Here is an 11,696-nt window from a genome sequence, read left to right on the forward strand (position 1 = left end):
CTGAAATACCACCTGCCTCTAAGCCCTCCAGAGGCCATTAGAATTTCTGGTAAAACATTTCCACCATTAGGAATTACAGTTCATGTGAACAGATTCTATTTGTTGTGAGGAGATAAATAGGGACAGGAAATAATTGTTAGGTTTTGGCAACTATATTGATAAAAAACTAAATTTAAAATACTATGTGATAAAGAACTAGACAGATATAATCAGTGTTCTCTCAAAAAATTTAATATCAATCTGGAGGAAGACAATTTTCTTCAAAATAAAATGTGACATAATTTTACAGCATGTAAGTGTAAAAGAAACTTGATCTTCAACTGCTACATTAATAAATCCATATGAATATAAATAATCTGATTTAATCACATTTGTAATTTCCAGTTACAATTTAGCAATTACAAGCAAATACAAGTTACTAAGCTAGAGTCATTTTTTGTCCTGGCCTGAATGTTGAGCCAACTTGTCCTTTCCTCTTCTTAGGATTCTGAAAATTATCATACCTGGAAACAGAAAAAGATAGTAGCAAATTCTGATGAAGTGCCTTTGTTTCCATATGTCTCTCCAGCTGCACATTAATGCAACACAGAACTACAGATGTGTAAGTATATTTTTATGGAAATTAAGAGTGCATGTCTCCTCAGACCTGGGCACCATCCAGAACCTAACTCCGAGAGCTCTCTGCTCTGCTTCCCTTTTTTCCCCAGCTTTTTCACTCCAGTCATTTCCAAGTCTAAGAGACACATTCTCCTTTCCAACATGTTTATAATTCTACAGATTATTGCCTTTTCCCAAACATGGCAGCTACAAATACCACTACAGAGAGTCAAACCCCAGCAATTTGTAAATATGAGGGACTACTACTCAGTGAGAGCAGGAAGGACCTAGCCTGAAATCTTAGAGAATTGGGGCCTCTTTGTAGTGGTACAGCTGTAAACTTAACACAAGGGGTTTCTGGTCTGTGATTTCCAGGTCCTACATGAATAAAACCCAATAAAAGACAATGCACGGATGAAATACTTTCTCTTTCCCAGTACCAAATTTAATATTTCTGAAAAAATTGCTGCCAGAAGCTATGCAACTCTGCTGCCATTCCCCACACTATTGTGTTTCTGATGTATAAGGAATGTGAAAAGACCAAATCTCCACTGAACTCACAATTGCAAAAAAACAAATACTTACAGCTCAGTAAAATTCTTCCAGTCATCCTGACTAATGGATGGTCTCATACACTGAAGTGCAGTCATCAGATGGGACTGGGTAATAACTAAAGTGGCCTTGGCAAGCACTGACTGATTAAGGGTGCCGTCCTCCTAGGAAACAGAGCCATGAACAGACAGTGAAAAACTGACCACAGAAACATGGTGCCATGAGTATCACTAGCTCTGGAGCCTCCTCATTACATGCACAGACAAGTGTATTACAAATACAGTTACAACTTCCTCCTCCTCCACCTCCGTATCAATAACAGAGAAATAACTACTTAGCTCTACAAATGTTAACATCTGGCTTGCTTTCCTCACACTAAGTATCTTTCCTATTTTTGTTACATTATGTTTAATATTGTTGAAGAAAATATTTATTGAAATACCAAGTGTGGGAAGACAATAGAGAAATGTTAAGACATAGTAATAATAATAAAGCCATACTCCATTCTTGCTTCTGTAGTTGGCTTTGATAGCATTGATTTCTGTCCTCAGGTGCTCTGCTTGCTGCTCCTGGTTGTTTTCCAGGGAGCCTTCCTGAGAAGCTGCTCTGAGCAGTGAAGGCTGTGAGGATGGCATGTCTCTCTGAGTCACGCTGCTGAAATCGTAGGTTATGGAGTTTGGTCCAGACAAACACAGAGAGCTCTAAATTGACCACAAGGAGAAATATATTAACTCATTATGGATCCAAAAGAGCAATCATTAGGAATTAGCCTACACTTCAGTACAAGCTTGTCTCCACTGACAAAAAGAGTACTTTCTCTTTCAAATATATCACATACATCATTTTTTGAACAGAAGGATTTAGATCCATTTGCCAAGGTGTTTGGGCAAAGGCACAAATTTGAAAATGAAGTGTTTCATGTTTGGAAAAAGATGCAAATATTTTTGCAACAGCCTGTCTCAAAAAGAATAAAGGTCTACTAAGTACATTGTTTTATTTACTTATGAAGATAAGTGTTTCTGAAATCTGGGCAAATTCATGTAGTTAGCTTTGGAATTGCTTCAGAATTTAAACATTCATCACCTCCAAACTCCCTATGCACTTGATAAAATATGCACCTTTCAAGTTCAGTAACTTTAAGAGATCAAAGCCCCTGTAGCCTTGCTGAAGAATTCTCACAGTCAGAGGAAAACTCAAGTCTCTAAAGATACATTAATCGAACACTATCATCTATAATGCAAGACAAAACACACCAGAGCACCTTAGCAGTCAGTAATTAGATCTCCAATGTCAAGGTAAGTTATTTTTGGCTTTAAGAATCAATGTAAGACAGTTTTGAAAACAGGAGTAACGGTTCTACAACAGATTTTGAGAATGGATCACACACAAACTCTGAAATCATCAGCTCACCCTAAGGAGCTCAGAGACAGTTTATTCTGTTTTGCTTGACCTGTCAGCCAAGTGAGATGAATTGACCAGCTCACCACTGTCCAGGTGTTGAGCAGCCAACCTGCATTTCCCTACCTGCAAGCTAGGCAGAGAACCTGCTGCTTTCTGTGCAACATGGTTCTACAATACCAGGAATTCTGCATCTTAAGAGCAGTGATGGAAGCTAAGGCGTAGTTTTGTGCTTTACGCAAGTCCATGGTCAGATTATGCTATCAACACACACTTTACTGGAAACTGAAAAAGGTTTGTTGATTCTTAACATTATAACTTAATTCTTGAAAGATGGATGGTCAGATGGTATTTATTTAGCAATAAAACGAAATTAAAGAGAAAAAAACAAATCAACCCCAAACCACCACGAAGTCGACAACTGTTTTAGTGTTAAACTCTGGAAGGGACCAAGCCATTTGACCAGACAGTAAGATCTAGAATTAATGCAGTTTGCTTGATTATAAAGTATTAAGCAGTATTCTGGGTTTTTTAAAGTCCTGCAAAGTTGCAGTGAAGTCCACACTGTATTTTGACACATCCTTCCATCCCCTTCCCTTCCCTACTGTAGACCACAAGGTATAGACTGAAGACAGTTTGAAGGTCACAGGCGACATAATTGTATTTATAAAACCATACCATATGCCCAAAACCACACCAGTTTTTCTGCTTCACAACTAATAACATTTAGAAAATTCAAAATATTAAGTAGTTTACCAGTTCTGAAGGAGTTCCATTTCCCAGCTCTGATTCATAAGAGCTTCCAAAATAAATACGATACATGTTGGACCTTGGATCTTCAGGAAGCAAGTCAGACATGTCTAAAGAAATAAGAGATTGCTCTAGCCCTGCTTCTCCTTCTGTTGCTGAATCTTCTGAGCCACTGCTGTGGTTTAGAAAAACCATGGAAGAGAGACTGAAGTCACTATCAGAACTAGATGCAAAATCCTGTGACAAAGAAAGAACATTGGAAGAATTAACTCATAACTGACTGCAATCTGAAAAAGCCATATACTGTGCAAATGAAAGTATTGATTTACATTTGACTCTAGCAGAAATCTGTCTTTCTCTAGGAGTATATTTCCAAATATTTAGCCAAGAAAATCCAACGCCTTTAAGCAGAACTTTCTGTCTTCATGCTAGAAAAATAAGGTTTTATTTGTTTGAACTGTCTCACTCACTCAGTAACCCCAAGTGTTGGGAATCTTCATGTGTGGTTTCTGTTGTAGAACTGTATCACTTCTGTCTCAATCTTTCCCTCCAGACAATTTAGTATCTTGTGTAAAGTGCTCCAGGAGATGTGAGCCTACTTTTACAGTGCCTAATTGCTTTACTAATTTTCAGTCATAGACAATACATTTTAAGTGCTGACATGGAAATCACAGTTGTTGCTTTAGACTGGTGTCTGCAAACCTTTTTGATTGCACATCTCTAACAGCAAACTACTTCTGAGCACAATCCCCCAAGTATATGCATATTATTTGTAATTTATATACATGTACTACTGAAGTTCTAATATTTTCTTCCTGCACCTCGATGGGACTGTCTTGTGCACACTCTGGGGTGGGTGCACACCACTCTGGAGACCACTGCTTCCAGCAATGGCACCCTCTTATCATGGATAATCACATACTTACTGATGCTACAAGCATAGGGAGTGTTAGGGAAGATATGCTGGAGATGCCTCCCAATACAAAGAGTTGCATTCTCAAGAGTCCCATTCCTTGGTAACAGCTGGGGCAAAAAGAACTCAAGAGGTCTCCTTGATTTTGCACCCCTGACCCAACTCTTCCCTTTGACCTCCAAGTAGTGGAAGCCATGCCTGCCCCTTTCCAGCTAGAACCAGAAGACAGGCATTAAAAATGTGAAGAGAGGTGGCTGAACAGAGGCTAAAAGAAGAAAGCATCTGTCAGTCACATAAAGGGTACAAACCAAGGGTGGGATCCTGATCTTTGGAAGTGCAAGTACTAGCTGGTGCCTGGAAGATGAGCCAGAGAAGGCCATTTCAGATATTGCCATCCTCTTGCCACTTCTCTCCTGACCTCAATCAAACTCAAACTGTTAGATAAACTCCACAAAACCCACCAATTTCCTGCTTCTACCATCATTCAAAATGTGCCACCTCAAAACACAATCTGCTAGCTGCTCCTAAGAAACAGTGAGTGGGATTCCTCCTGTCAATCTGTCAGTCCTTCCTCACAATCTGAGCTGGGCTTACATAAATCTATTTAACATTAAACACCTATCATGAAATGAAAAAAAACCCTTGTGTTTTAAGTAGGATTTAAACTAATATGTTACATTATTCTTGTGTTTTTTGCAGACATATTAAAATGTATGAAAACTGAGGCTTATTAAACATAATTTTGCTAAAAAAAAACCATGGAGAAAAATAACCCTTTCAAACACATCAACATAAAAATAAAAAGAGGAGAGATTTCTTTTATATCAGTTTCATTTACCTGTGTTACACCTAAATTTAAATTAGTGTGGATTGCCTCTAATTGGGCATTGTATAATAATGCTTTTAGGTCAGCCCCTGTGAACTGTTCTGTTTTTGCTGCCAAATCCTGAAAGTCCACATCATTTGCCAAGGACAGGGAATGACTGAGAGCTTTTAAGATTTCATAGCGTGAATTCTGTAAAAAAGGGGAAAAAAAGTCAGTAAAACAACCTGTTATTTTCCTTGCCCTGATTGCTTGACAGTGCTTCGCCCCTGTCACAAGCAACTTCTATCTGAGGGAGGAAGGATCTTAATTCTAAGTGCCTAACCAAATGCAGTATACAGAGAAATATATTTCTCTAAATATCCAGTTAATATCTGGGATTTTTACATAAAAATATGAAAATAAACTCTGCTACTCATACATCGTTTTGGAAAGAAAAATATGCTAGAAGTGAAAAACTTTTGTTTACCTGAATGATCTTACTCTAAACCAGAAGTTTAAAACAAATATATCTATGCTATTAAGGCACAGGATCATCTTCATGTGTGTTTCAAGATGAAATGATGTGATATTTTTACATGCATGAACTAATCTGAAAACAAACAGCACTAATTTTTTTCTCATCAAATGGGGAATCAAAGACACACATTGTACAGCCTCAAAGGAATGGCTATGGTTCAAGCAAACAGCAGATCCACCGGACTCACAATGCAAAGAAAGATGCAGAACATTATAAATACATACATATACTATATATGTAAGCATATATACTACGCTGCACCCAATTTCTTTCTGCAGATGAGTTTCCTGTTTCAATTTTGAAGTTTGTTTTTTTTTTTAAATCAGCTATATTCACAGGCTATGGCTTGATCCTGAAGATTGTGACAAACAGCCTTTTCTTTCCCCAGTTTTATGCTGAACACTTTGACACTAAAATCAGTGAATTTATACTGCTGTATAACTGGACCTGAGTAATCAAGTCCACTTTGTCCAGGTTTGAAATTGCACTGAATGTAAAGAAAAGGAGAATAAAACCCAATAGTTTGATTTTTCCCTTGTCTCTCATATGAAATCATTTGTTTCCTCACCTGATCAGGAGGTGGACAGTACAGGCACTTATCCAGCCGACCTGGCCTTAACAATGCAGGGTCAATCAAATCCGGGCGACTAGTAGCAGCTAGCACATAAACCCCTTGGGAAAGTGCAGAAAAAAGCCATTATCATCTGCTAAACCTTTGCATAAAAAGGAGCACACAGATGAGTTATTACCTTCTAAGCCTTCCACACCATCCAACTGAGTCAACAGTTGGTTAACCACTCGGTCAGTGACTCCTGTGTTGTCATGACCTCGGCGAGGAGCAATAGAATCAAACTCATCGAAGAAAACAATACAAGGCTGAGCTGCCTGAGCTCTAAAAGGGAAAAAAAAAGAATCAAAGGTAATACTTAAAAATCTGTTTAAGTTTCAGCCACAGGGAAAAATGTTTAGCAATATTAAAGGTAAATTCTTCTTACTTCAGAGAACCTAACTGAATACAATACATAACATCACAAATCTTTACAAAACGAACCTGTTAAAGATATCTCGAACTGCTTGTTCACTGGCTCCAATGTACTTGCTGAGCAGCTCTGGTCCCTAAAATAAACAATCAGAAAAGAACACTTATGACGTGTTTCTTGGTTTTAATGTGCAATTCAACACCAGCAGAGATTCTGTGGACTAGAGTCAATTTTCTTGTAACCAAGACAATGGCAGCTCTGAACAGAAGGGCCAAAGGGGTCCAGACAAGCCAAAAGAATTTTTTAAGTGTTCCAACTTATTTTAAACTAACCATTTCAATTTTTCTACTATAACAGAACATGTTACAGTATCACGAGGCAAAGGTTTACACTGTATTTTGAAAATATGTTTAAAATATTTTGCCTCAACTGCATTGTCCAGTGGAACCAAAATCCAGGGTCTTTTATAAAAAAGAAAGAAAACAAAGAACATTTAATTCAATTTTATAATTCTGCTAATGAATTAATATACAAAAAGATCTCAGTAACAAAACGGTGAAATTCCAGAAATCAGATGGTGGAAGATCCAGAGACATCCAAAATTTTAAATGTGAGTTTCTTACCCGTCTTTGCTCTCACAAGCACATACTTTCAGGTATTAAGTTGACCAATTTCATTCAGTTAATAAAATGCATCAATTAATCTTAAAATCTTGCTACCTTGATGCTGATGAAATTCATTCTACTCTCTCGAGCAACTGCTCCTGCTAACAGTGTTTTTCCTGTTCCAGGTGCTCCATACAGCAAGATCCCAGATCTCTGTCGTATGGGTAGGTTTGCAAATAATTCTGGGTACTGGAAAAGAGTTTCAAAGAGACATATTCTAAAATACATAATTATCCTGTAATGTCCTGCAACATCACTCACTAGTGATCATTTTTCTCTGAACATAGTGTATCTGTGATCAAATGGAGTCTCTGAAGACCGAAACGGATGGCTCATCTTGATGCTGAAAGGCCAAAGTAAAATAGAGGGATTGATGGATTGGGATTCATCCAAAAGAAAATACTCCTAGCAAAAGCACTGCAGAAGACATCTAGAAATGTTATCTTTACAGAGCCTAATCACAAACCCTGCAACAGACTGTGTAGCAAAGATAATGCTAGCAATACCCCAATATTCCAGAGCAATACTCGATCTGCAGCAAAGCTCAAGCCACTGCCTTTTGCATTTGGAAGAGGGAAGGGGAAGAAGAAAGTTTTCCAGTAGCTGAAGACAGTTGAAGACTCAAAAGCTACAACAGCTGCTTAAAATCATGCCAGTCATCTCACTGTCAAATACTGTGTCACCCCTTAAAAATCATTCTTCCCCTACTAACATTATGTTAGTTATTGAATTACAAAATTCAAGTAACAGATTTTAAAGAACTTGGTACCTTTGCAGGTAACATGATGGTATCCTTGAGAATTTGCTTCACATCTTTCAGGCCACCAATCCTGTCCAAGCCGATGTCTTTAGGTTTATGAAGGTTAACATTTCTCAGAGCTAATGGAGTAAAATCTTTTAGAGTTTTCTGAAAATCCACAGTTGACAGGTTCAATTCTGCTCAGGAAAAAAGAAAAAAAAAATCCTGAACAAAGAGGCCACACAGACTACCAGTAACTAATTCCTCACAGTATGTCATAAGTAAATAAATTTTTGACATAAAATATAAAATCTAGGAGATTTATTTCTGTATTACTCCACCCGTTCTGGATACCAGAAGCAAGACTCTGAAACAAGAGATTTTGTTGTCAACATACCACCATTATCCAATGCATTCTGGTTAGAAACACAGGTGTGAATGGCGCGTTCAACCAGCATGGTAAAATCTCTAGCAACAAAACCTTCTGTTTCCTTCGCAATACATTGGAGGTCAAGATCAGAGAAGTTCCTTGTGTCACAGTTCAGTTTCTTCTTTATTATGGAATGCAGCATTTCACATCTTTGCTTCTGAAAAACAGAATTGTGCAGCAAGTGTATATTGAGTTTACTATTTATATGGAGTTCAGGAACTCAAGGATTAAATGTATGTTACTAAAATTCCCTTGGATGTTTGCATGTCACCAAACCTTCAAATAACAAAACCTGAGCATGTATGAATACAAATAAAAGCTAGTTCTTCAGGTGCACTTCAATAAACACACCTGCTTTATAGTTTTAAATATTTACCTCGCCACAGCTACCTTGAATCCAACAATAATAACGCAACAATCCTCCACCCCCAGATTCTATTGTTTGACACTTTTTCCTGTTTTACAGGAAAAGGAGCATTTTTCATTTTGCCAATAAGAGCAGAATATATTTGAGATTAATATATTGCATTAGCTAGAAATACATCAGATAATTTGCTGTCTTTGGAGATCTTGACTTTTCCAGTGATGTCTCATCCTTATTCACGTACTAGTATTAAGAATAATAACAGCAGACTTGCAGGAAGTGGGAGAAAGCTACACTGCATCTAAGACAGAATCCCCTCCTCAGGGGCTTTTCACTGTTGGACACACAGGCAGGAAGAGCTCACATTAAATACAAACAAGACATTAGGGTACACAGGTTCAAAGGATCTGATTTTTCCTTTAAGAAAATTAATACTGCTTACTCTTCTGTTTTTCTTTCTATATATTCAAAAGTAGAGGGATACAATTAACACGGAAAACCAACCCAAAACCCATAAAATTAACATTTAGTTTGAAAACAATTTTTAAAATACACATTCTAGGGACCGACTTATTTCTCCGAGCTGTGAAAAACCACACTTAGGTTTAATTTTGCTGATCTAACTGTAGTGACTCGTATGTTTTTACAAACCTGCTCCTTCAGGTCACAAAGAGATCTGCACATCTCACCTGTGGTGGACAAGCTGACTAACAAGTTATGTTGAACTGAAATACCTCTGAATACACACTGTCACCAGCAAAGGGCAGGGCCAACTGGAGTTTTCACTGGATTACTTCTGGTTTTTTAAAAACTTTATAATGACAGATGTAAGCTCTGAGGTATTTAAGTGTCATAAAAGAACAACTAAGATTTCAGAATTTTTTTCTCTTATTTGGGTGTAACCTACCATTTTTGCAGCAGTTCCAGCATTGTATTTGAGCTGCTGGGAAGGCAAACAACATTTTAACCATTTTACTTGAATTTACCTGATCTGGAGATTGGATATATTTGAAGCACTGGAATAGGTGAGTCCCTTGAGCGGAAACCAGGGAAGGATGAAGGGAATGTTCAGAATGACTTGTGGCAATTAATGCAATCAAACTCCCCATGGACATAACTTCTTTCATCAGATCCTTCAAAACTAAACAGAGAACACGAATTGCAAAATAACAAAAAAGGGTTCTGCATTTCATAACAGACATTTCTACTGTACTGGGCAGCAGCATTAGGGCACATAAAATGTAAAAGCTTGTATTATTTTTATTCCCATGTTGACAGCTGTTTTTTAAATGAGAATATAAAAAAAGAGTGCATAGTAATTTTCTCTAGGACAGTATATTCAATTTATAAAAAGGCATCAGAAGTGCTTTTTTAAAAGCTAGTTTTGTAACATCACTGATGGTGTCTACTTTTGTGTGCTATTACTCCCTCCATGCAAAGTAAAATGGGAAAAGTTTTAAGAACAAAAATAGATGTTAAGCCTAGAAAATAGGCACTCTAGGAAAAAGCAACACATGAAAGTAAAAGAAATTAAGGATGCAAGGTAGATCTTCAAGGGCTAATCTTCAAAACTCTAAAGTTCTGTTGTATGCATTGTACCTGTAAATGAAGTAACAAGAAACAATTCTGCATGTAACTTAAGAGCACATTTTTAAAAGAGAAATTATAGTAAGATTTTCTGCACTTCAAAAGGAATTAATGAAAAATTATGCTAATGCCCTCAAACTGAGCTAAGGAATGCAAGGTATTTTTGCTATGGCTTTATTAATCTTGATAATTTAAATTTAATTTCAATTTGCCACTTATCACTGCCTAGATTTTCAGGAATAAAAAGGAACTGTGTACAGGACGTCAAACTATAATTGATCATCTTATTTTTAACATCTGTGGATTGGTACATTGAAAATACAACAGAAGCTCTACAAAACATACCAAGCAGGATTACAAAGAAGTTGGTTCTAAACATCAGTAAGTATCAAATTTATTTGTTTGTAATTATAAGTAACAATCATGGAAAACAAAAAGAATTTTAATGACTGTCAATTACAATATTGATCTTATAAATAATCATCAGTTAAAGATTCATCTGTAGTGTGCAATTAATTGCCACATATTTGAGTGCATGAACAATAAAAAAGGGAATAGAGAAGCCTCTGCCACCGGCAGTGGTACTGACAACAGGCCTTACCATCAGCAGCAGTGGTGGAATTGGCAAAGTCATTGGCAATGACTACCCCAAGCTCCAGAGTGGACTATTCTGAATCAGCTATTGGTCCACAAATGGTCTACATACCAGAATTTGTGAATCCCTGCCTTGGAACACCACGTGGTCCAGAGGCAATAATGATACAGACAGAAGTGTTCAGGTAGGACAGTACAACTCAAGTGCAAGAAATTCTAAGATGCATTACATTTTTATCCAGGCACAGGTAGCACAGTATTACCATAAGCAAGTCTGTCACTTTGAACAGTTTCAGGGGTGTTCTCATGCTCTGGTGTAGAAGGCACTCCAACAATGTGATCGAGATCATCCATCAAAAGAATGGATGGCTGTCGCCATGCTGCCTCTAAAAAAGCTTCTTCTATAATCTTCCTTATGTTTACCAATCTTTTTCCTAAAACAGAAAATACTATTATAATGACAGAATGTATTAGGCAGAACAATCAGACTGACTACATCCTGCTCACGTAATACTACAATGTTTTGATTTATCTAGCATAACTTTACACCTATAAATCCAGGTACCAACATTCAACCACAGGCAACAATCAGTAAAGAAAAGAACCCAGATCTGCTATCAAAAAAACTACTAGATGGTTCCAGCTGTCCTAAAATGAGATTAATCATCTTTCACTAACCACTACAGAAGTCTAGAGGTCTAATTCCCAGTTAAAATCAGAGCAGTATTAGCAGCAGTCTAAATTAGCTATTAAAGAGTCCTGCAATTGGAAGAATTTTCCAGAG

The 11,696-nt window shown here is 37.2% G+C and overlaps 1 protein-coding gene across 1 annotated transcript; it reads right to left on the reverse strand.

Annotated features, from left to right (window-relative positions):
* Positions 1-215: 215 nt before the first annotated feature.
* On the reverse strand, positions 216-11,361 carry PEX1 (peroxisomal biogenesis factor 1; the record flags this gene model as incomplete). Its single annotated transcript, XM_009076248.1, has 13 exons — positions 216-503; positions 1,183-1,313; positions 1,650-1,850; positions 3,304-3,534; positions 5,049-5,225; positions 6,122-6,225; positions 6,303-6,445; positions 6,605-6,669; positions 7,253-7,387; positions 7,968-8,134; positions 8,335-8,524; positions 9,718-9,872; positions 11,176-11,361. Coding segments are annotated over 13 exons (1,970 nt in total), but the record flags the coding sequence as incomplete, so codon positions are not given.
* Positions 11,362-11,696: the final 335 nt, after the last annotated feature.

This window comes from Acanthisitta chloris, unplaced genomic scaffold, assembly GCF_000695815.1.
Source record: "Acanthisitta chloris isolate BGI_N310 unplaced genomic scaffold, ASM69581v1 scaffold20446, whole genome shotgun sequence".
NCBI classification, from domain to species: Eukaryota; Metazoa; Chordata; class Aves; order Passeriformes; family Acanthisittidae; genus Acanthisitta; species Acanthisitta chloris.